Source organism: Embiotoca jacksoni, unplaced genomic scaffold (genome assembly GCF_022577435.1).
Source record: "Embiotoca jacksoni isolate LCO1_2020_lvr unplaced genomic scaffold, fEmbJac1.0.p SCAF_6, whole genome shotgun sequence".
Classification (NCBI taxonomy): domain Eukaryota; kingdom Metazoa; phylum Chordata; class Actinopteri; family Embiotocidae; genus Embiotoca; species Embiotoca jacksoni.
The window spans coordinates 7,070,557-7,096,470 of NW_027185414.1; the positions used below are offsets into that span (position 1 = coordinate 7,070,557).

Below are 25,914 nucleotides of genomic sequence, written 5' to 3' on the forward strand. Positions count from 1 at the left end.
CAGGGGTAGGAGATGCAATCGAAAGGACCAAAATAATTCAGCAGGACTCACTCGAGGAACAATCCAGTTTGTCATGTGGAATCATGGAGTGTCTGCCGCACAATGAGAGAGGGTCCCCTGAGACTCGGCACTGGAGTCAACATGTGAATAGCCAAGAGTTAGTGCCCCAACTGGACACTCTTTGCCTTTTTATCACCTGCAAATTTAGCAACCATAAATCTGTTCCCACACCAATGCTACTACACAGACGCGCCAGAGGCCCATAAACAAGAAATGATGTTCGGTGTCTTGGGATGGTTTGGTCATTGATGTACCCTGGGGTGTCGTGCTCTATTCTGGGAACAATTACTGTCGCAGGGTTTTGATGTTTTCCTCCGGCTGTGATGGACAGTTGTGACAGCTGGAAATTGTAGAACCAGGTTGATCTGCAAAGAAACAAGTTGAAATATCTCCCTCATTGTCCACAGGGGGTTCAAATTAGTTGTGGGATAAAATGTTGCATGGTACTTTCCGTCCACCAGTGACGGTTTTGAGGCATCTGGTGGCTGCTGGTTGACTTTGAGGGTTAATGAGGGAGGAGGAGGCTCCGGGTCATAAAATGGACACTGGCCATAGGCTTCAATGTGACCTGATCCTGCTAGCTATAAAGTCTCTGTCAATAAGACGCAGCATGAGGAAAACCTCTGATTAATCGATCGACCTCCCACTTGTTATTCACAGACGATAACCAGCAGCACCAATGGCACCTGATTTTGTTTCTACTGTAACATCTCCACAAAGAAGAGAGCTGAATATCCATTTCCCTTTAATCAATTCACAATTTATTCCCCTCCTTCTTCCAATCTCCCTTCCATTTATTATGCATTATTCGCCCTTTTTAAACGATTTTCTACTAACCGTCTCATCTAATTTGGTATTCGGATATGGTTAGCGCTGTTAGCTCAATTAATACAATGACATGTCCTAAATACATTCTCTCCACAATCCAAGTGACAAGAGGACAGCGAACACTTCACATCTTTGCAAGAGGTCATGCATGCACGCCCTGATAGAGTCACACCTTTAGGAATTATTTAATCAGCCTGTGTGAATAGATAAAAAGGACAAAGCAGTCTCAATCTTCTACAGGACTGTGCTTTATTTTAGTCTAAGCAGAATATAATGAACTAGAGAACTACAGAGTTCAGGAGCACTATGGGAGATATCATCCCGAATCAGAGAAACGGACCCGAGCCAACGCTAATTCAAATTACATCTCCGTTTCAAACAAAAAGAAAAAAAAAACAGTAACTCAGTTTGTTCAAGTCAAATAATAAAAGAGATGAGGATTTCATTCATTCTGAATCTGAATACCTAAATATATTATGATAAATAAATTTTGCATGACAACAGATGACGACGGTGAAATTAGATTGTGAAGCTGGGAATGTAATGATTCATGATCCAAAGATTCATGGTGCAAAATGATCTATGACAAAATGTGAACTCTTTAAAGGCTCTCATTGGATGCTTGATTGAAGCAAACTGCTCAGTTAGCTGAGTTTGTTTACATTTTGGTCCTTGTAACCAATGGAAATGGAGGTGGATGACCACATCCTTATACGTGTCAGAATGGGCTTGAGGCAAAACTGACACTGGCAAAGTATTTGTTTTAAAAGAGCATTTGGCATCCCCAGAATACAGTGTGTCCGACCACTGTTCACAGGTAGTACTGTCAGAGAGAACAGGCTGGGTTTAAGGCAGAATTCCCTCCTCACGTTTCAAACCAACCTGACTGGAGTAAAGCAATGTGGCGCTACCTATTGTTGGCACAATGTCTTCAGTGTATGGAGTCACATTTGATAACACACTGTGGAAGAAACATTCCATTGACAGGAACAGAGATGAAAATCAAAGATATGTCAATGATTACCATTAACCCTTCAAGAAACATAAACCAGCAAAACAGGAAAGACATAAAGAGCATTACAGGAAATCAACCATAAAGACAATAAAATATGATAGCATAGGTCCCAAAACCATTCTGATGGCAAAGTTAGATATTTTTTGTCTTTTTTTTTTTTTCATTTTTATTTCTCAAAACAACAAAAGGCCTCAAATAAGATTATTTTTTAACATGCAATTCTGATCCAGTTGAACTCAGTTGTGCAATGGACTCATCTTTCTGAATCCACATGACCAGTACCATCTATCATCCTTTTTACAGTGCAGTTTGTTAATTCTTGTATTGATTTAAGAGCTTTCAGTGAGCAAATATCTCTTTGAACTTGCCCATCCACGAGGGATTTCACACAGGGATTGTGCAGCCCAAAAAAAAAAGAAAAAAAAAAGAAAGAAAAGATGATCAAAGCATATCCGAATAAACCTCATGACAATGGGTCTATCCCAGCTTCAGTCAATAATAACAAAACAAAAGAGAGAAAATAAAGAACCATTTACCAACATGAATATAAAATCCCATTTCTGAACATCAGTGCTTCACTATACAAGAAATAAAATCATTTTATCTTTTGCTTTTGATAAAGTCTTTCATAGGTTCCTTTTCTTAGTTTCACTGAAATATATTAACTATTCTTTTAACTTTTTTATTTTTATTTTTTATGTTTGAACATGATCTATTGTACGCCCTATAAAGAATTTTCAACAGAATTGAAAAATAAGCTATATTGTATGTACAGGTGTAATGCAGCTGTGTGGTCAGAAGAGCAGTGGCAGATTGGGTCAAGCAGGCAGGGGGGTTCTGCCGGGATCTACAATAATTGCTGTCTAGTTTGTCCCCTTCCTCCAAACTCAGCCTAACCGTGTTGTTTCAACCGTGTGTATTAAATGTTTGATTCCAAAATTGTTTATGTACATGTCGAACAAACCGTTACCTGGAGTTTGATTTAGTAAAACTAGCTTCTTTTTAAAATGCTGTAAAGCCTAAACTTGTACTTCCAACAAGTAAAAAAATAAAAAAATAAAAAAAAGGTATGGTGGTGACTGATGCTTTCTTTCTTTTTTCTTTTTTTTTTTTCTTTTCTTCTCACTGTCAAGCGGAAAGCATGCAGATGGATGAACTCCACTGTCACTGTCATATCTGTTCATCAGCCCCAATTGCACTAATCCAATTACCGCACAGGCGATCTTTCTTCTGTCAGAAAAATCATGACATGTCGGTGTACACAGAATCTTAATTAACGGATCACTTCGGGGCCGTGGCTTAGGTTTGACACTAAGTCAAATACTCTCTAAGCCTTGGTCCGACACTTAGAGTTGTAGGATGCATGTTCACAGCCCAAACCTAAGGGGCTTAAAAGGACTAAAACTCTCCTAAATCCCTGCACTGCTGTGGATACATTTTATAGTGACATCATTGTCCCACAGAGTTGGGCTTCTCACCACAAGTTACTATACAACCTTCCTCTGTTTTTGTATTTTATAGGCTATTTACATTAAGGAATAAAAAAAAGTCTTTGTCTTCGTTACTCTCAGCCGGGTTGTTAAACGTTCGCACACCTCCAGCGATTCACCGTGCATTGTTTGGTGGACAATGGCGTCTTTTGTTTTTTGTTTCTTTGTTACTCTTGGAATTGGATGATGATACTATAAATCCAAAGCACGATTTAGGTGGTTCATCAGCCCTTCTGCTGGCTCGGCACTCTCCTCATACTTATCTGCTCAGCCTCCTTCAGGATCAGGGGTAAGGCAAGGCTCTGAACCTCTCCACTAATCATGACATCATCGTGCCTGATGCCCTGAGTATTGGGAGTGATTTTGTGGAGTTTCAGTTTAGCACACAGCACCCCCACCACCCAGTGCCTATTTCCACTATTTCCACCTTTTTCTATACAAAATCCCATTTCCACAGCAAAACCCTTTTTTTCTGCTAAAGTGAGATGACGGAAAAGCTCTCTCCCAAAGCAGCTATTAAATGAGAGGCATTAATTTCTTCCCTCCTGTCCAACAGGTTCCTTTAATTATCTCTCCACTTTCAGTCAATTACATTTCACTTCCTTTCCTTGACAATCACTGCTATTTTAGGGTGAGTGTTATGCACCCAGGGGGTTGGAGATTCATGCTCTAGCAGTCCTCGGCTCTGTCCTGCCATTGGCTGGGACCCTCTAAGGATACATGCTCTTCGAGAAGACTGGAGCATATGAGCACTAGTGTAGTGGCAACTGAGGAAATGGGTGTATACACCCTCCCAATTTTGAGTGGGTACATGCATCACTGGCTGAGAAGCAAATGCTGTCAATGCTCATTGAAAAAGAACAGACTATACCTAAGTATGCCTCTCAGTTCACCACCGAGGTGCTGAATAAAGGCCATAAAGTATGGCCTCACAGATGAGAAGCATTATGCTTTATGGGTGTAAGAGCCACAATTGTTTAATATGAGTTAATTTAAATTTAAGGAATATTAATCATTTAATTTCTGATTCATGCTCATTGTGCAGAAAATAATTATTGAAAGAAATAATTATTGAAAGAAAAGTTCATGTCCATTTAATGTTAACAATTGACACTCCCTTTAAATTTGAGATTTAATGACGTCATGAGGGCAGCAGGTGTAAAATGGATAGCTGCGGTAAACACGCGAGCGCTTTGTTTTTTCTACTGCGACAGAGTGTAGTTGGTTTTTTTTTTCAGGGAATGTTTTTCTTTGAAAATGGACACATCTCCTCTCATTCGCGTCAGAAAGACAGTTTCTGTGTCATTTTTCATAAATCTGACAGAACGCCGCTACAAGGGGCTTAATATAATTTTTGACATCTCCTCATAATTTTGTGCCCGGTATGCTAAGTATTCTATTCTCACAATTAATTAGATTTATACTAATTCCTCCAGGCTAAAATGCCAAGTTACATTCTCTCAGTAAATTTGAGGGCGAATATCAAATCGGAGTTTGGCAACAGCTTGGTGAGCGCCTGCTGGGTTGACATTTGTCAGTGCTCTTAGAGGTGAAACATAGCCTGGACTGAAAACCAGACCAGACTGAAGCTCAGGGCAAAGCAGGCAGAGACTCTTAGAAAAAAAAAAAAAAATGGATAATGAGAAGATCTAAAAACAAACTTTTCTCTAGTTTTCGTAGTTTCTGTGAATTTTTCACAGCTATATTTATGCTTTTTATGCACGCCACTTCAGCAACATCCTCCTGGGGTGTTAAAGTAATGGGAGCACCCTTGTTAAAAGTGTTGAAGTACTGATTTCACATTGCCTAATTTAGCCTGGCATAGCGGAGATGCTACATGAACGCTGCACTGTCAGCCAAGCAGACAGCAGGATACTGGGCGAGGCTGGGTTTTGGCTCACTGGGGACTCAACCTGCCATTAGTAGAGGGAACTAGTACAGCGTCTGCTATAAGACAGAGAAGTTCAGCGGAGCGGGCATGCGAGGTTCATGTTGCTGAATGTGTACCAGAGACGGCCAAGACAAGCACAGGAAATTTCATTGCGCACGGAACATTAGCTTTCCCATTGATTAGCCCATCTTTACATAAACGATGAGTACAAGCGGTTTGCAGAACATGGCTCTGTTGTGACCTACTTCACATTAATTCATGAAGCTTCCTGCATTTCCACCATATGTCAAATCGAGGACAGAGGAAGGAGGGCTGGGGTTCTACCTTAAAGTGTATGTAAAGGCAGCTGAAAAAAAAAAAACAGGCAGACATTTGATTGGCGCCATTTTGAATTTGAAGAGCTACTGTGCTTCACAAATACTCTTCTAGTGTTGAGCAGTGCTGTGCTTTGCAGGTGTCCCAGCAGGGATACGAGCAAGAAAAGTGTGAGCAAGATATTTTGTAGAAAGTGGTAGTTCACTGCTGAGATACAATTTCGCTGTCACAATAATCACGAGAATCACAATAACACAGGCCTCACAGCAGCTGCTTCAACACAATTGAGCATTTCCCACAAAATTTGACCCAGTTTTAAACAACAATTTTGCAACATTTCTGGTAAAGAAAAAAAAAAACAAATTCCATTTTTCTTTCCACCCTTCAGTTTTGGTAATGTCAATCCACTCTGCAGTTTGAACACCTCACTCTGGTATGGAAGGTTTTATTCCACATTCTCCATTGCCGCTTTGGGTAAATTCGGCTGTATTATTGGTGCCAGGTCAGCTGTCAGCAGCCTTGCCAGGGAGTAGGCGCAAACATAATTCTCTCTAATCTTCCTTCTGTCATCCATGTGCATGCAGGGGACCATCTCTACCGTCATTTGGTCCAAGTGATTATCCCGGTGATTTTTCACTTGGTTGCTGCTAATGTATAGAGGCTGGTGATTACAGTGTGATTAGAGGGAAAGGTGAAATAGCATGTCTAATATGGTGCAAGAGATAATTGAAGGGTAGTGAGCACAGACATTAGCCAGGTTCGAAAATGCTGTTCCAAGGGGAGAGAGCTGCTGAACAGTTGTGCTGTGGTTTGGAAAGGCATGGCCACTCTTAGGAGAGGCGGTGCATGGCATGCTGATATCGAGGACTGAAATCAGGACCTTCAGCTTATTTACATGACAAAGGCAGTACATCAAAAACTCTGGAATCTGCTGGCACGTTTTATCCTTCAGTGATTCAGAATAGTTCTGGTATGCTTTTCTATTAAAGAAAGAGGGGGATAACGGCAAGAAGAAGAAGAAGAAGAAGAGTCTCAGGAGTAAACATGAGCGGGCTGGGCTGGTGCCTGAAGTATTAAACTTCCGTCCTAATTAACCCTTTAATCCTATAGGAAGCCTATAGCGCAGATCTATAACGTTCGAGCTTGATTACAGCTTCTAATTTTACCAGTTAAATCATTGGGCACCAAGCGAGAAGCATCAGTTTAAAGGATCTCAATGGGATGAGTTGTTGACTTCCTCTGCTCTCCCCACTCTCTCCCTCCTTCTTGCCGAGCCTTTCCTCTTACTGCCAGCTGTCAGTGCTCAGAGGGCTGGTGTACGGATGTGAGCTGGTGTTCGGCAGAGAAAATTGGGAAGTGCTCATAGTGACTGAAACAGCCTCGCTCCTCCCTCCAGACTCACTCCAAACATATTGATCTGGTTTTAGAGAGGGGGCTCCTTCCAGAGCTCTAAAACAGTCAAAGTAAAAGCTACAGGACTCTAAATCAAGACATGACAGTACTGGAGTGCTTTACTCTGTCTTGCCTGGCGTCAGCATCAGTGAAGCTACAAGCGAGCCGAATGATGGATAAGAGCTCTTTCAATTCATTTAGATGTAGCCTGCTTAACCAGTAACTTTTTTTTTTCTTGTATTGGTTCTATGTATAGAATATGAAGAAAACAGGTCCGGGAACATAGTGACAGTGGAATGTACTTTAAATTTGACAGAGCTAAATGAGCTTCAAAAGCCTGCTCTCCTTTGCCATCAATGCAATAAATTGAATTTGTCCTCAGAGAAATGTTGGTTTTTATCTGCCAGGAGAACAGAGATGAAATTTATGTCAGAGTTTTGCAGCAGCTCCAGTGGACACACGTATCCTTGGCATGTCGCTCATAGAAGTCCTGGTTGTTTACGACAGGCATATTGTTGTTTTTCTTTTTGTTTTTTTTGAAGGAATTCCGACACCACAAGTTCATCCTGCTGGCAGTTTCAGTAGCTGTCCTCTTACTCCTCCTCCCTCCTCATGACGTCCATTTGTCCATCTCTGTGTTAACCGTCTCCTTTAAACAAATTGTGGCTTCATAATTCACACTTCATGTCGCAATACAAAAGGTGAAGAAAAACAAAACAAAACAGAAGACACCCCATGTCCGTTTTACTTGGTTTTTACAGTGGATTGTCGCTTTAACACGAAGGCTAGCGAGAAGCCTTAAACATCCGCACCCTGTCCAGCACAGACATCAGTTAGTTCAGTCTTTTTTTTTTTGTCTTGTCATTCTTTTTTTTTTTCTTCCAGAACAGTCTGTTCATAGCTGTCAGAGAGTGCGGTGACTTATACATCATGATGGGGCGAGATATCCAGTGGCTGATACCTTAACATCCAAGAGAAAGAGACTTGTTGCGGGGGCAGATAAATGTTTTTCTCTCCCCCACTCTTTTGTCCCCTTTTCATAACAACTTCAAGTATTTTTTTTTTTTAAACCACAGCAAAAGTTAGCAAATCTACTTTTTTTTTTCTAGTCTACTTTACTATTCTACAACCTGGTGCTAAATCAGCATCCAGAGCAAAAGATCAGCCCCTATACTACGATTCCATGTCTTTTTTTTTTTTTTTTTTTTTTATAGATTATTTCCATTTTCTTTAATTCGAATTTACAGTAGGCCACTGGATATTGATTTAATGATTTTTTTTTTTTTTTTTTTACTACGAGTAAATTGTAATACTTGCAGCTACAAGGTATGAGTTTTTAAATATATATTTATATATTTATATATTTATATTCTTTTAAAAAGCGTTTAGTCCTTTGGTCCCTATTTCCTAAGGAATGATGCATGTAAATTATCCTGGATTCTCCACTTCTCTCCTCTTCTTGTTTTCTTCTTTGATCCAGAGCTTGCCCTGTCACAGAGCACAACACCTGTGTAGGCACAAAAACCAAAATGGCAGCAGGCTGGTGTGTGTGTTTGTGTGTATTTGTATGTGTGAGCGCACACGCATGAGTTTGCTTCAGTACTTGTGTTGGCATTTGCACGTATTTATACATGTACAAAGTATTTTTTTTTTCTTTTTCTTTTTTGAAGTGTAACTTCATTAAATGTGTATGTTTGGTTTGCTTTGTGTGTTTATGTGTGTTTATCTATATCGTGTGTCAGTATGCATGCTTTGAGCATAATGAGTCTATAAAGGTTTTTTTTTTCTTCCCATCATGTCTAAAAAACAGCAGCAAAAAGTTGGGTCTCTGCAAAAAATCTTCTTCCACAGACGCCAAAGCAAAACAGGGAAAAAAGAGGCATTTGCGAAGAAAGAAAAAGTAAAATATAATAAAAAAAAACAAAAAACTCTGGGATCCTTCTCTCAGTCACCCAATCTTTCAGCGGCTTTCCAGGAGGATCAAGGGACCACCCTTCCTTCATGATATGTAGCAGAGCAAGAAGTCTTTGTACTTTTACTGCACTTGTGGAAATAAGGTGTTGTGGCCCTTCATCCTGTGACAGAGAGAGAGGGAGAAAGAGAGAGGGGAGAATAAGGAGAGTGGATTCAGTGAGGCTGTGGCAAACATGCTCAGGGTTGCTGGCTCCTGGTTATCACACAGACTGACAGGCACAGCCAACAGCATGAGAAACAGACGGGGAAGAGAGAGAGAGAGAAGAAAAAAAAACAACAAGGAGTGTGTCAATCACAACCAGAAATAAGTGGGCTAGAGGTGGGGTTGGAGATTTGTGTTTTAACCATATGGAACAGACATCTACACTGTGACAGCACTAATCCAAGGAAGGCCTAATTTAAACTGACTACATCTCCCTGCATGAAAAAAAAAAGATGGCCTGAGATCGTGCTGTCATTCATCTTTTTGCTAATTCATTACAAACATATTCCAGAAGAACAAGAGGGAAACATGAAGAAAACAAGACACATGTATGTGCGAGTGTTAAAATAGTGTAATAATTAGGATGATGGAGAAACTGACGGTTGACCAATATGAAAAAAGAAATGGTCTCTAATTGGGTTCCCATGAAAAACCAACCTAGCATCTCCCCTGCCTTTTGTGGTGACTTGATATGCTGCACTGTTGCTAAATGTGAGCTTTTGGATACAAAAGATCTGGTTTCCAGTCTATCATCCTTAATATGTTGTGAGCTATGATGTGGGTGAAGAAAGGCTACGAAATCACAGCAAATCACTCTCTGGGAGAGAACATGAAAGGGTCTGACTTTGTGACAGGAACACGCGCCCAGACGCTCTTTGTTCTACCTTTCCATTCCTGTAAATGAGCTTGTTACCATTTCATAATAGAGCTGCTTTTTAGACGGGGGAGCGGAGATTCAAATTTATTTCTCGTGTGCCAAAATGAGCCCAGCCATTAGTGACATAAAGCACTAACAGTCCCGATTACAAATGCCCTCTTTTCTAAGGTACGAGCAATTCTCCCTATACATGTATCACAGACACACGGTGGCTTCAAAATTGTTCCTTTTTATTTCCAAGTAAACAACTTCCTTGAAAACATGACAACTATTTCACCCACTAACTTTGTCAGATAATAAATAATAATTTTTTTCCCCCACAAGCTTTTTGTCCCTGTATTATACCCCCTGCTGCCCCCTCCATACCGCCACCTACGTAGATGGCTCCATAAAAGACACCTGCTAGTTTAGAGGCATAGTTGCTGCCAGAAAAACCTTAACCCTCCCGGCTTGCCTGGCTAGATGCCTGCAGGGTTTCTGAAAGGATAGGGCAGGACAGGTTCGTTTGAAAACGATTAACTCTTATCAGCGTAGTCCTGGAGGGATACCAACAAATTCACTTGCAAAGAAAAGGACCTTTTTCACTCAGAATTTGTTTGCCTTCTCTTTTTATAGATCCAGCAACAATTATCTGACATACATGCAACAAAACCTTCAGATCTAATTTATCTGGTGGCATAATCCTAACTAGAAAATACAACCAGTAACAGGCAGCAGCAAATACTCATCCCAGGTTTTGTATTTCATTCTATTTTTTTTTTTTTTTTTTTTTTGGGGGGGGGGTTGTTTTTTGCACCGTTCACATCTATGTGTACAGTATGTCTGTGTGGCGGAAGGATTTTGGCCATGTGGGTCTGTAGGGCTGCCTGGAGCTCCTCTATCACGGTGTAATTGGTTTGCACCCTCATAAATAAATAAATGGGAAGTGATTCTCATGTTAGGCAAACAAAACAATCTTGGAGAAGTATTCCCTGTGCAGATGGAATCCACGGAGAAGTGGAGTGTCAACATTTGCCTGTGCGCTCTTTGTGAACACTGGAGATTTAATTGGCTACACAAACAGAGGGTCATCTTGGCCATCTCTCAACTTTAACAGCTGTCGAACGGATGAAGAAAAAGGTCCTTTTTGCAAAGACATGGACTTTGATTAAAAAAAATAAAAATAAAAAATCAGTTGGCTGGAAGAAAAACACTGTTGATGCAAATATGAAGAAATAGAAATAGAAAATACAGTACATCCATACACATGAACCCCACAAGAGAAAGTAAAACATCACATCAAGGGCACACGTGACAATAGCACAAAGGGTTAAAGGCCACTTCCAGTTATAATAAACCAACCAATGAACACGTCAGTTACAGGTACCAGCCAAGAAAGGCATCGATTACTGCACTCCACACACTGCCAATATACAATATACAGTATATATATATATATATATGTAAAACGAGGCAGAATATAAAGAGATAGAGTTTAGAGATATCAATCAACGCCACGTCATGCAACGCAGTCACAGTCCCACCACATGACGTCATCCAAAAGAAAATGACACCATGGGTTCAACTTACAGCTGTGGGAACTTGGCCCCATGACAGGTGTGTGGGGGGGCTGTGGCTATAGCGAAGAAAGGCCACCTCACACTGTGATTGGCCATGTCAGGTTGCCAGGTTGGTGGGGGTGCAAAAGAAGGAAAGAAACAGTGGGATTTGCTTTTTCCTTAAGTCAGAATTCAAAGCACCGTTTCCATATTTGTTCCACACTCACTTATTCTGCCTGACAAATAAAATTAGGTTATTATGGTTATTACCATAAAAGTGAAAAAAATGACATGTAAAACTAAAATAACAGAACAAATAATCCTCAACACAGCAGAGAAAAAGGCCTTTTCTGTGCCTCAGTGTGGTTGTGAAATATTCCTAGGCTGACAACATTTGCAGGTTAAAAGGTTGAATTGATGTTTTTTTATATTCACAAAGATAACCCTTATGGCAGAAATGCATATTTCAGAAACTTGTCCTGTCTACAGTAATTGGATTTGCCTTGCATTGTTTGCTATGAGGGTGGCCGTACAGTGAGTGCTTCAGCTTTTTTGCATTAAGTTTATCTTTAAGACACAGAACGCAATTTCAGAGTAGCTGGGCTCCTGAGACCAGCAGAGGAGAATGCTGTCTGATCGTGGTTTTAATTCAACTTCAAAACAAAATTGTCAGTGTTAGAGAAGAAAAGGGCTTCTGAAGTCATCTACATATTGAAGTTTTTACCTATAAGGTACACAAAAAAGTCAACTTTTAAATTTCATCAAAGTTTTTCACCATAATAATGTCGTTTTAAAGAATTCATAAAAAGAAACAGTTGAACAAGAAGTCGATGCATTTTCTGCTCCCATGCATAAAACAAATCAGTGACGACCAAACACATAGATTGCAATTTTTTTTTTCAAATACACTTTGTTCATATAAGAACCAATATGATTTTTAGGAATGTATAAACCTGGAGATGTAATACAGAATGGGCTTCACTAGTGTATTTTCTTGTGGTATGATTGGTCGTAATTTTTGGTCAATTTCCATTAACTCAACAACAGAAGTGATGTAATAACAGAAGGAACATAGATGTATTAAACTGGACCAGAGACAAAGAAGGACATGGAGAAGACACACACACACACACACACACACACACACACACACACACACACACACACACACACACACACACACACACACACACTCTCTCTCTCTCTCTCTCTCTCTCTCTCTCTCTCTCTCTCTCTCTCTCTCTCTCTCTCTCTCTCACACTCTCTCTCACACTCTCACACTCTCACTGACACGCCCCTCCTGATTAAGCAACAGAATGTTATTGTGGGAAATGTCTTTACTTAGGGGCCTTCTGAGTATATCTCAATGACTGTCCTGTCATTCAGTGCTGTTGCAGGATATTTTCCATTTGTCTGTCATTGATGTGCTAAATCAAATTCACCCCACCCCCTTTCTCTTCTCAGTGTGTCTGCTTTGAAAGGCTCTCCTCAATTAGCTGGGCATAGCTCTATTCAAATGCTATCAGGCAACTGATGAAGGCAGCATCTATCATTTGTATTGCATACCACCTTCCATTAATGCCACCCTGTGGCTTTTAAAGAGTCAAATCTAAAACAAACAAATGGTATTACCATGCTTTTATTCACAGAAGAATATCATCCAGGCGTATGTTATTGTAATGAAAAGTAGTCCAGCCAATTGAGTTGAAAAGAGCAAGCATCTATATTATTTTTGCACTGGCAGCTGCGGTTCGTAACAGATGGGCGATGATTATTTGAATGAAGTGTGACACTGTGAAATTAGTCTATTGAGGCATAGTGCTACTTTAGGCAAACTATCTTTTTATTGTTTTCTTGAAAGCGCTGACTTTTTAAGGGTAATAACAAGGAACGGTTGACTAATGAAGATATCTGGTGGAAGATATATTGCTGTATCACTACAAATAGGTAACCCGACACTATATTTGTAAGAGCTCTGTTGCTTTTCTTGCTGAGAGTGTACCAGTGTACAGATTTACTTTGCTGTTGTTAGACAGCTGCAAATTACATATTTTTATTGATACATTCATATTTTACATAACATCTATCTTATGCATCGAAACTGCACATATCACTAATCTTATGCAATGTGTAGTTCACGTTCATATACAGTGCCTTCTAAAATTAATTTAGAGTCAAACAGTTTTTGCTACTTTAGGCATTTTAATTAAGGCCAAAACAAGACAATGAGACAAATGTAGCAGTTTACTTTTTGTTGAATGAATATTACAATCAACAATAACATAAAAGCAACACTTTTTCTTTTGCTTCTATTTTTTATAGTTAAAATCAGAAATGTAAGAGTTTTTATGCACAGAAATGGTTTATTTCTCTTCAATTTTGTTCTCAAATTTGTTGAAACTGGTATTAGCACTTCACCTTTACCAAGATAATCTATTCACCTGAGAGATGAGGGACATTAAGATGCTGATTAAACAACATGATCATTGCACAAGTGTGCCTTGGACTGGTCACAATAAAAGGCTACTCTAAATGTACCTATAATGCTGCTGTAGCGAAAAAAAATGCCCCTTGTGGGATTAATAAAGTATCTATCTATCTATCTATCTATCTATCTATCTATCTATCTATCTATCTATCTATCTATCTATCTATCTATCTATCTATCTATCTATCTATCTATCTATCTATCTATCTATCTATCTATCTATCTATCTATCTATCTATCTATCTAAATTGGCAGTTTTGTCTTTTAGAATATTTTTTTTTTAACAGTACTTGGCACATTTTCACATATTGCTAGAGCTATGCATTGTCAGATGGTTTCTGACAGTTTGTGCAAAAATTATTCAGTTTTGCAAAGCGACTCCTGCATTAGCTGTCTAGGTGGTGGCCAATCAGATGATCTTGCAGTTGAAGCCACTGGATGGCATCCTCCATGGGCTGCTGTGGTTACACGAGGTTTATGGTTCTGAGGCTGGTCTGATTTACTGCCAAATTCTCAGAAACAACACTCGAGACGCCTTATGGTGGTGAAATGAATATTGAATTCCCAGGTAACACCTCTGGTGGACATTACTGTAGTCACCAGGCCGAATACATGCTCTTTCAAAACTTGTGAAATCTGTCGCATTGTGTTGCATGTTAAAACTGCAGATGTTAGAGGGGCATTTTAGTCTAACCAGTCCAAGTAAACGCTTGTGCAACAATCTTGCTGTTTAATAAGCATATTGGCGTGCCTCATCGTTCAGGTAGCTGGATTATATTAGCAAAGAGTTTAACAAATTTGTGAGCAAAATTTGAAACTTGTGTAATCCCCACAAGAACACACCTGTTGTTGGTTGTGCAATGAGCGAGCCTGTGGAATCCTAAATGTGAAACATTGGCCTACAGACACACTATACACTGTGTGCACAATTATTGGGCAAGTGAATATTTTGACCATATCATCATTTTTATGCATATTTTCCAACTCCAAGCTCTATAAACTTGAATGCCTATTGGATTTAAACATATCAGGTGATGTGTATTTGTATAATGAGGGAGGGTGTGGCCTAAGGAGATCAACACCCTATATCAAGGTGTGCATAATTATTAGGTAGCTTCTTTTCCTCAGGCAAAATGGGCCAAAAAAGAGATTTAACTGACTCTGAAAAGTCCAAAATTGTAAAAAAAAAGTATTTGAGAGGGATGCAGCACGCTTGAAATTGCTCAGATATCGGGGCGTGATCACAGAACCATCAAACGCTTTGTTGCAAATAGTCAACAGGGTCGCAAGAAACGTGTTGAGAAAAAAAGACGCAAATTAACTGCCAAAGATTTGAGAAGAATCAAATGTGAAGCTACCAGGAAGCCATTATCCTCCAGTGCTGTCATATTCCAGAATTGAAACCTACCTGGAGCCCCCAGAAGTACAAGGTGTTCAGTGCTCAGAGACATGGCTGAGGTAAGGAAGGCTGAAACCCGACCACCACTGAACAAGACGCATAAGTTGAAATGTTAAGACTGGGCCAAGAAATATCTGAAGACTGATTTTTCAAAGGTTTTATGGACTGATGAGATGAGAGTGACTCTTGACGGACCAGATGGATGGGATGGTGGCTGGATCAGTAACGGGCACAGAGCTCCACTTCGATTCAGACGCCAGCAAGGTGGAGGTGGGGTGCTGGTGTGGGCTGGTATTATTAAAGATGAGCTAGTTGGACCTTTTCAGGTTGAAGATGGACTCAAAATCAACTCCCAAACCTACTGCCAGTTTTTAGAAGACACTTTCTTCAAGATGAAAGAATAATGACTAAACCCTATTGAGAACTTGTGGGCCCTTCTTAAACGGGAGATTTACGATGAAGGAAAACAGTCCACCTCTCTGAATAGTGTCTGGGAGACTGTGGTTGTTGCTGCACAAAACGTTGATCGTCAACAGATCAAGAAACTGACCGAATCCATGAATGGACGGCTTATTACTGTTATTGAAAAGAAGGGTGGCTATATTGGTCCCTGATTTTTGTTTTGTTTTTAAATGTCAGACATGCTTATTTGTGCATTTTGAGTTGTTTGTTTATTATTCTCACTTTAACAGATGAAAATAAACAACTTTTTGCATAACAACTAGTTGCATAATAATTCTGCACACTAATAGTTGCCCAATAATTGTGCACACAGATATTCTCCTAAGAAAGCCCAAACCTCACTTTTACTTTCTTAAATATTCAGGTTTGAGGTTTATTAACATTTTTGGATTGACCGAGAGCACTGTAATTGTTCAATAATAAAATGAATCCTCAAAAATACAACTTGCCTAATAATTGTGCACACAGTGTATACACACTTGTGTGTGCTGGAGTTTCAAGTTACATTAAGACATGTCCGCTTAATAGGATAATGCAAAAACAAATGTCATCATGCGAAATTCCCATGGTATGTTTTTGCTATTTGGGAAAATTGGCAAACAAAAAAATAACAGGATATGAATACTGGCTGTGTTTAGTTTAGCACCACTTAAAGTGCTTAAAACGGATGATGCAGTTCTATGCCATAATAAAAGCTACTGCAGTAGTAAGTGCATCTCCAGTAAGAATCTTTTTGTTCATTTTTGCAAGCACAAAGTCTTCTTTAATAAATTCTGCATTTAATTGTCATGCTCATCGGAAGTCTAAATCTTCTCTGTATTGTTGTGCATCTTCTTTGTGATTTTCGCTATGAGTCAATCTTCAAGTTGGATTTTGATAAGCAACTGACAGAAATCTAACGCTGACCTATTTTAGAAGAGAAATTATTGCTGTTTGGTTTTAGAAATGTTCATCTTAACAACTTGCATTTATTCCTAACACTAGTCCCAGTAGATAGGTGATTATCTACAGCTGGGTATTTATGATGTCATCAATTTGCCCCTGCAGCCTCCTGCAGGTACAAATTAGATTGGACAAACCCCAAAAGAAACCAAAAAAAATTCTGCAGACCAGGGCAACTTGACAAGAAATCTCCAGAGGGCTTGTGCAATCTAGAAACTAGTGCCCAGGCACTTTCGAGGCTAATATTTAAAATAAAATGAAACCCATTGAATTGGAATGATACAAGTGTGACGTAATTGCGGGATTAATGGAGGCAAAGTCAGATCGAGATTACGGAACTAAGATTTTCCCTTGTTTACCACATGTAGCACTAAACTGCTGTAAGGAATTCACACATTTTGTGGTTCTATTAGTTTGGCATATTTTATGCGATGGTGGGTGATAGTAAAGTATATTCTCCTCCTTGCCCACTTCACTGTACACTGATCACCTCCCTGGAAAAAAAGTAGTCCACACCTTTTGCTATTCATTTTAAATGGGCCAAAATCATTTTAATAAAGTTTTGAATGTTAGAGAGTGATCAATATTTTTGTCTAGATGTTATATTGAGGTTATAATAAGATTTGGCATTCACTTTTGCTGTACTGCACCAACAACCCTGTGTAAACCCTGAACTACGTTTTCTCAGTGAAGAGAATAGTTTTTAGTATTACATAGTGTATTATGGCATCGCTGTTACTGTACCTGGGTATGGACAGCAGACGAGTCAGTAAGGTCGGTTGGCATCCTTTGGCCGCTTTAGCTGCACCTTCAGCCTCTTCATGCCTATCTGAAAGCCGTTCATGGCCTGGATAGCGGCTTGAGCACTGGACGGGTTATCAAAACTCACAAAGCCTGAGACAAGAACACAGAACAGGAGAGAGATGGGGGGGTACAGGAAAATGGCAAAATGGAAACACATGAAGGAAGAAGAATGGGGAGAGATGAGAGAGAAACAGGAAGAATTGAATGAACCAAGGAGTAAAGACAGATGGGATGAAAGAAAAGAGAGGGAAAAATACCCTTTTTAACTCTCAACAATGACACAACAATAGCTCTTTGTTTTCTCTTTTCAGCAGATTAATTGAAAATCTCTGAATTAAAAAGATTACATAAAATACCACAAAGGCTAATAACACAGATATTAAAAATCAAACGGAGAAGAGCTATTCGAAACCGGGAATTTAACTTGAACAGAGAACAAAAAAACATGAAAAGGTGTTCAAAGATTAGAGAGAAAAAAGAGGGAGTCTCCTGTCGTGTGTGGATTTTTAGAGCAAAGCGGTGTCTGTAAATGTTACCTGAGTGTTCGAGCCAAACGAGAGCAGCACTGCTGTGTGTGTGTGTGTGTGTGTGTGTGTGTGTGTGTGTGTGTATTTTTTTTTTTTTTTTTTTTCCGCTTGTGTGTGTGACTGAGCATGTATCTAAGTAAAGAGCAAAGGGCATGGGGGTCGTGACGAGATGCTCGGAGCAAGGTGTGTAGGACGGAGATGCCTGCTGCTCTGAGTTATCACCTGGGTGTCGAGGCGGAATGAGCCCACAGCTTTCCACACCGGGACTCCTTGCCTGCTCTTATCAGACACCTCTGTGATTGACGGACGGAATTTTCCACCTGCCAGCTGATTTGATCACACCGCTATGGGTCCAATTTAATTTGGGGGGAGAGGGCAGGCTTTTGTCAGTGCGGGTGAGATAAGGCTGCTGCTTTTACAAACCCTTTAAACAAACTGAGCAGGGAAGGGCCTGTCAGTTGGTAGTGATCCCCCTCCCAATCCTACACACACACACACACACACACACACACACACACACACACACACACACACACACACACACACACTCACAATCCCTGGCTTTAATGAATCTCCATACTTCACATTTACATCCACATGCCAAAAAGGTGATAGGATTCTGGGGGTCAAAGTACAGAGGAAGGTGACAAAGAGGTGCGTTGCAGACTCCCAGTGCTTGAATCCATACACGTTTAAATGATCTAAAAGCAGAATTTCTGAACGTGTTTCAGATTTCAGTTGTTTTCTTGAGACAAAGTAACTGGCTGATGTCTCATATCTTTGATGCAGCACTGAGTGTGCAGTGCAGTGCAACTCAATACCCCAAACACTACTACTGTTTGAGGTATGGCTCTCACCGCAGCCATCCAAATCAGCAGAATGCTCTACGACTCCAAAGTTATGCATTTTTAATAAAAACACACACAAAGTTGCAAACATCATCTGGTGACAAGAGGGAAAATACAAGGCGAGGACCAGATTGAGCAGCTCAGATTACTGCAGCGCTGATGACTGACATTACACCCACTCAGGTGACTGAAAGAGTGACTATGTAATGGTGCCGAGCAGTGTGCACTTATGATATTTGGTCAAATGAAAACCCTTTTCTGCATTCACGCAGGGGTTTTGGCAGTATCTAGGTGGCATCCGGGTTGTAGTAAGAAATGGGAAGCTCCACCACACTATTATTTATTTAAGTATTTAATGTAATAATTATTTGATGTTTGCAAGTATCGACTGCATATTTGCTCATCTTTTTATTAATCAGAAATGCCTTTAGCATTGCTGTTAATGACTACGAGCGTTATATTAACTGAGTACAGTGAATCTATATGGTAAATATACTCCATGAATATATAGATGAGCACTGCTGAAACAAACATGCAGGAGCAACTTTCCCTGAAGAAAAGTGGAAACAAACAAAAAGGCAAAACAACCCCCAGCCCCAAAAAAGAGAGGAAGACAGAGAAGCAGATAACATGAAATATCCTGTTTTTAGAAGCCCTTCAGGTGAATTGCATCTCGTTGTATATATATTTTCCACCATGTCTTAAAAGCAGACGGCTGCCTACTTTAGATGTTTGTGTGAGTGTTGTTCCATTCTCACAAGACCTTTTGAAATTTATTTTCAAGCTAATTCCACTGAACAAGATACGCTTTGATCACTTTTAAAAGTCAATATTGAGTGACTAAACGCACAGGATTAAGACTAATGTTGTATCCATAGAGCCTCATGATAAACTCAGCACGTTCATATACCTCCTCAGCGGTGACTGTTTATGGGGTGTTCACATTGGGTTTATGGATGTTCTATACATTTCTGTCACTCCATAAATCTGGCTTAATAATATGCTTTTTAAAATAATGTATCTGTTGCTAAAAAGTAGCACAAAGTTGCATCACAATAAAATACACGCATTACACACTAAACTAATTAGGTTTCTTTAACTTTTATCACTTGTCTTGTCATCTTATTATTTATAATTGCTTTGAAACATTTTATAAATACCCAGCTTCTCTTCATCTCACCTGCCCAAGTGTTTAATGTCATACCACGTCACATATTCATATCCAGTTTTTCAAACGGCACATAAATGTACTACACTGAATAAGACATGTGCATGGATTGACAGTGATGCATCCCTTAAGAGTAGACTCCAAATCCTACTCCAGACTAACATCCTTTATAAGACGATGTTTCGAGTGCTCCTCCAGTGACCTTTTTATCATATTCAAATTCCCAAGCTTCTCTGTAAACACTCCGCCTCAAAGAGTGATGTCTGATTATCTCCTCACAAGATCCAAAAATGGAGTTCACCTGTGCTGCAGGGAAATGAGGCCACGTACGCATAGATATTTCTGTTCAAATTTGCAAGTAAACTTCTGCCATGACAAGCAATTTTCCGGGGGTGTTTATTCTTTTAAGATTTTCAATAATATTAACTGAATATTAAACCGACTGTACCTGCTAAGATACAGTCATATGTTGCTGTAGCATGTTAGCTATTTTTGGCAGATTGAGATAAAGTAAAGTATGTTAAATGATAATGGAAAAGACATAATTATCGTAATGTTGTTGTGCCACTCAAAGGACAAAGCAATATCTTCACTGATGTGTTCGTTTGTATAAGGTGCTGTTTATTTAGTAGCCACGGCTCTAGTGCTCTAGATAATTAGAGGACTTTCTTCCAGCTTGAGCAAGGCCATTTCTATGACATTTTCAATGGACACTTCATTCAAACATCTATCTATTCATTCTTCTTCACCTGTAGAATGGATATAGATGTACATTATATACTGTATACACATGCCTGCGTGTCTACAGCACCCATTAACCACCCCATCAAGGCTAAACTCACATTTTTAAGATGAAGTGTTCCAGGTTCTTGGAGGCCTAATAACTTATCCCCCCCTTAATGCACAGCATCTACTGCCTAATTTGTTCATGTCCTACTAAAGAGCCTCGGGGCTCCTGCTATAAAAAGGAGGGAAAAATGAGTAAAAAAGAAAAAGAAAAAAAAATCTCACAAAAGAATCGTGGGTTAAATCGCTGTTTTTCAGCGAAGATCTTAATTACTAGCTGTGGAGAATAAGCCAGTGAGACTGATGAGGTCGCCGCCCCTTTGTCCCTCACCCTTGTTGACTGACGGATAGTGATAGCGAGAGGCATATGTTTAGAGGAGAACACACACGGGGGGAGTGAGAGGGAGAGAGAGACCTTTCTGAGATCGAGAGGAAGAAGAGAGAGGCTCATACACATGCCACTTTGAAAAGAAACTGAAAGAAAGCCAATGATGGAAGTGTGTGTGTGTGTGTGTGTGTGTGTGTGTGTGTGTGTGTGTGTGTGTGTGTGTGTGTGTGTGTGTGTGTGTGTGTGTGTGCGTGCGTGTGTGTGAAACTCTCTCTCTCTCTCTCTCTCTCTCTCTCTGCCTGTCTCCTGGGTGCTGCTGTCCAACTGAATCAACAACAAGGCCCACACCAGTCTATTATTATCTCTTTAAGCCCATGGATTCCACCTGTACCGCCTCCACCCTGATGAACTGGTTTGCTTTGTGGGAGGCGAGAGAAGAGGAGGGAGGGGGAGGGATGCTGCTGGGTTGCCCGGCTGGAGGATTGTGGGGAGTCTGGGAAAATGCTTGTCTCTTGGGTAAAGCAGGCTGGGAATGGCGGAGAGGGCGGGGGAAACGGATACTAATTGTCTTAGGAATGGTGTGATAGAGAGGCTGATAAATGCGAGTGTGAGGAAAATGGCAATTGTGTAAAGATGTTTGGGTCAGTAGCTAGATGATAGATTCATTGTGGCTTTGGTCTTTGTGTTTTTAAATGATTGGAGCACCCCCCCCCTTCATTTTCCTACGCTTGCGTGATGGACCCAGGGAGCACTGCTCTTCGCTCTCCCTCCTCGCCCCCCTGTGCAGTGGCATGTAACGCCACTTATAAGATGTTAATTGCAGCTTGATTAGGACAGACACTGGGAATAAAAGCAAAAGCAAACACTAATTGCAGGGAAGCAACAAGAGACACGAGAAGACTGCCAAACAGGCGCCGTGTGACTTTGTTAATCTCAGCTGATTTTTGTTTTGTTTTGTTTTTTTGCTTCCCCTTCTCTTCACTGTCGATTTTTCACTTACCGAAACATTTGCTCTGATTGGTCGCTCGGTCCACAAAGACTTTGGCGGAGATGACGTTGCCAAAAGGTAGGAACATTTGCATGAGCTCAGCATCTCCAAACTCCTGGGGCAGGTGATAAATAAACAGGTTGCAACCTTCTGGCCCTGGTGGTGAGAGAAAGACAGCAGGAGGGTTACAAACAGGAGATGCCCGGTGAGAGACTGACCATAATAACACAGGTGGAAAAATGACTATGAAGCAATCAAAACAAGAATCTAATAATGCAGGAACCACATGAACACTAAATTCTGATTATGTTATCGGTGGAACAAATATTAGTTTTACTAAACCTGGTTATTGTGGTATTTGTGGAGTGCACACAGCTTAATCCCTTTTTTTTTTTTCTTTTTTTTTTAAGCGTTTTAAGGTCAAACAGGTTGTTTATTCGGCTTGTTTTTATGGTTCCCACTTGAATCTTCCCAAGGACCCCATTTTGCATGATTGGATAGGGAGGAAACACATCACTAAATTTGACTATTGTACTGTATTCGAGAATGTGCAATCAATAGCAATGCACAGCCACAGAGAAGCAGGAATAGGGGAAGTAAAAGCGAACAACAGCTAGAGATAAAAACAGACAACAAGAGGGGCTGATTGAAAGAGAAAGATTGAGACGGTTATATTGGGAAAGAGAAGCGCAGAGACAGAGAAACAGAGAAAGAGGAGGCAGAGCACGCATTAAGACATAAGCCAAGTTTTTGCCCCAATTACTGTGTGACAGTAGGACTGTCTTCCAATATCTCTCCATCCCTCCACACTCATCCACCCAGCTGCCACATATTGTACAGGCCAATCTGGATAAAGGAAGGAATGAAGTGGAGGGAGACAGAAAGAGAGCGAATCATGGACACAGAGAGGAAGAGAGAGAGAGAGAGAGAGAGAGAGAGAGAGAGAGAGAGAGATATGTGATGGACTCAGGGACAGTAAGCTTGCAGCTGGCTGCCTGGCCAGCTTTCTCTCCTGTCTCATTGCTCAGGGTGATAGCATGACGAGATGAGACTGGGTCTGGTGAGAAGGCTGATAAGAGGGCTGCGGTGGTGGCTGGCTGTAGTGCTGCTATGCCTCGGTGAGATAGAGGACACACACACACACACACACACACACACACATTGGCTGGCAGAGTGGGGATGTTTTTTGTAACACTTAAAGGCTGAATCTCAGTTCTGTCTGTTTATGTTAAGGTATCTCACATTATTCTGAATTTTTGCTTTGAAAAGGAGTGTTTTTGTTTGAGGGAATGAACTGCCTGCAGCTGGTGCATAAGGACATTTGATAGGTTGTTTTTGTGGCTGCTGCGCACATGTTCACTTTTCCTTTACAAACACAACACCACTAGTTTTTTTTTTTGTGAGCACGTGACCACTTTATGCATCCACATCCACAGTAGCTTTCACATATACTAGTCTGTACATCCAGCTGTGTGATAGGGTAAGCAATGTTTGACTGGATGTGAGTACAAATTGCTGTCATATTTCTTGTGGCTACATCATGTTAAAACATTAAATAATGAACTGCTGCACCTTTATATTATAATAAAAATACTGAAACATGCGGCAGGTTCCAATCAAAGGCAATCTTACAATTGATAGATGACAGTTGTTTTGTGTTGTACCGTATGTTTTCAAGGCAGTGCAGGAGTAAATATTGTAATGGAGAATTTTTACGCTTTATCTGTTACAAAAAGTCAACCAAAGCTAAATATGTTTTTGTCAAGAATTTTGTCCACCAAAGCACGAAGATAAAAAACGATCTCCTAAGTGCATGTTGACAAGTTGATGTGGCTGCAATATTTGTATAAGTCATGTTAAAAAGAAGACAGGTTAAAATGACAAAACTATTTGTTTGACTCTCGTATTGCAGAGTTTATAGTTATGATTGTCTTTTAAAGCTGAGCTGCATTCATCATTTTACACATCAAAATCTGTTTGTCTTGGGAAGTATGTGAACAAAGTTATACAAAGCATTCAGACTAAGCAACATGAAATAGATAGATTGCCTCAAGTTATGTCAGTTGAAGCGATTTTGTTGAAGCTGAAGGCTGCAAGTTGGTCTTCATCTCTGCTTGACGCCAGCAGCTCGTTAAATTAGTTGCTACAAGCATAAAATCCTGAATTTCGAGCCAAACTGTTGGCAGGTGTAGATGCATTGTGGTGCATTGTAGTCACTGTCGGGTTTTGACAAGCATGAAGAATGTAGGGAAACAAAAAATTGTCATCTTTGATATTGGTGATATTGACGATCGACGGCGTTGCCTGAAACAAACAGCTTTGCATGGAGTTAGCTTTGTTTTACATACTTCACTTCCCATCTAAGATCTCACTCTAATTATGTGCTTTCACCCTCCTTTTTTGGCCTTTTCAGCCCAAACTACACGGCATTTAAACAGTGCAGGTTGCTGGTTGCCAGCCATGTTTTTATTTGGCGCAAGAACAGTTGACAAAAGAATCACATTTGAATGGAAAATATGGCACTCAAGACAACTATATCTTTTCTTCATGTTTTCAGCATTTGCGAACACCTCAAATAAACTGGGATACATTTGACTTGAATCGCGCAACAAGCCCTTTTCACCGTGCACAACCCTAAACTTATTCTGCTTTTACATTGTTTGCTGATGCATCTCTCACAATTCTATGGATGCAGAAAAAATATTCTCTTGTTTCTCGATCACAATGGACAAGTTTGCTGCACTGATTCAAATTTGAGGCATTTTTGCTTCATCTGTTGTGGATAATGTGACAGCACTGCATTTGTTAGTATAAAATATAATCATATTTGCTATACAGCATTAAAATGTAACACTAAGCTGCCTCAGATGCTCTGCTGAAGTAAAAACGACACATTTTCATGAGCACGGTGATGATTTGTCTGGTTAAAATTATAGTTTGGGATTTGGAAGGATATTCTTTGACACATGCACACACATACTGATAGAACGCATTGTTGAAAGTGTTAGCTTTCAGTGGGAGGTTGAAGCTGAGGCTTGACTGTGCCTGTATAGTCAGGTTTAGATGTATCTTGTTAAATGGCAGGACTGCAGTCTGTGGCAGTGGACTGAGACAGGCCGGGACTGCAGCCAAAACCCAGAGGAGGCCAGAACTCAGACAGGCCACTGGCACAACCAAGAATAGCTCTGTGTGTGTGTGTGTGTGTGTGTGTGTGTGTGTGTGTGTGTGTGTGTGTGTGTGTGTGTGTGTGTGTGTGTGCGTGTGCGCGTGCGTGCGGCCGTGTGTGCGGCTGCGTTTGCATTACCACAACTTCTATAATTCGTGCTCACGATTAAAATGTTCTAATGTATCCTTGAGAGATTGGATGTCCTTAATGAATGTGTTTTCCATTGTATGAATTAATGCCAGCATGTAATGTGAATAAGCTGCCGACATGTGTGAATAAGAGTGTGTGCATCTATCTTCATTCATACAGTGACCGTGACCCTAGCATGCACCCACAATACTGTCAAAATTCAAACATAAGCTAACTTTTCCTCCCGGCAACGTTGGAAACACTCAATTTCAAGTCCACGTATTGAATATTCATGCCACTCTACGCTGTCTTATACAATCATATAGATGAATAATTGAGAGTGACGAATGGCTTCAGAAAGAGTGATTTACCATCAGAGTATATCCTATGCTTTATTACATCTGATGCTGTGGCATAGGAACGAACACTACACAAAAAATGGTAATAAATTATTATGCATGCAGCTAATTAATCTGATGAATATTTATAACCACTTAAACACATTGTAATGGACTG

The 25,914-nt window shown here is 40.2% G+C and overlaps 1 protein-coding gene across 13 annotated transcripts in view; it reads right to left on the reverse strand.

Annotated features, from left to right (window-relative positions):
- Positions 1-1,118: 1,118 nt before the first annotated feature.
- The window catches only part of celf6 (CUGBP Elav-like family member 6), a 144,535-nt gene continuing 119,739 nt past the window's right edge, over positions 1,119-25,914 (reverse strand). For 11 of the 13 annotated variants that reach the window (XM_069173719.1, XM_069173722.1, XM_069173721.1 and 8 more), the window contains 3 exons: positions 22,116-22,259; positions 17,399-17,548; positions 1,119-9,066 (listed from right to left, as the gene is read on the reverse strand). In XM_069173719.1, coding sequence (XP_069029820.1) covers positions 17,421-17,548; positions 22,116-22,259 — 272 coding nt within the window. In that variant the 3' untranslated portion in view covers positions 1,119-9,066; positions 17,399-17,420. Of the gene's footprint in view, positions 9,067-11,395; positions 11,467-17,398; positions 17,549-22,115; positions 22,260-25,914 lie in introns of those variants that run through there. The other 2 variants (XM_069173710.1, XM_069173720.1) reach the window with 2 other exon arrangements.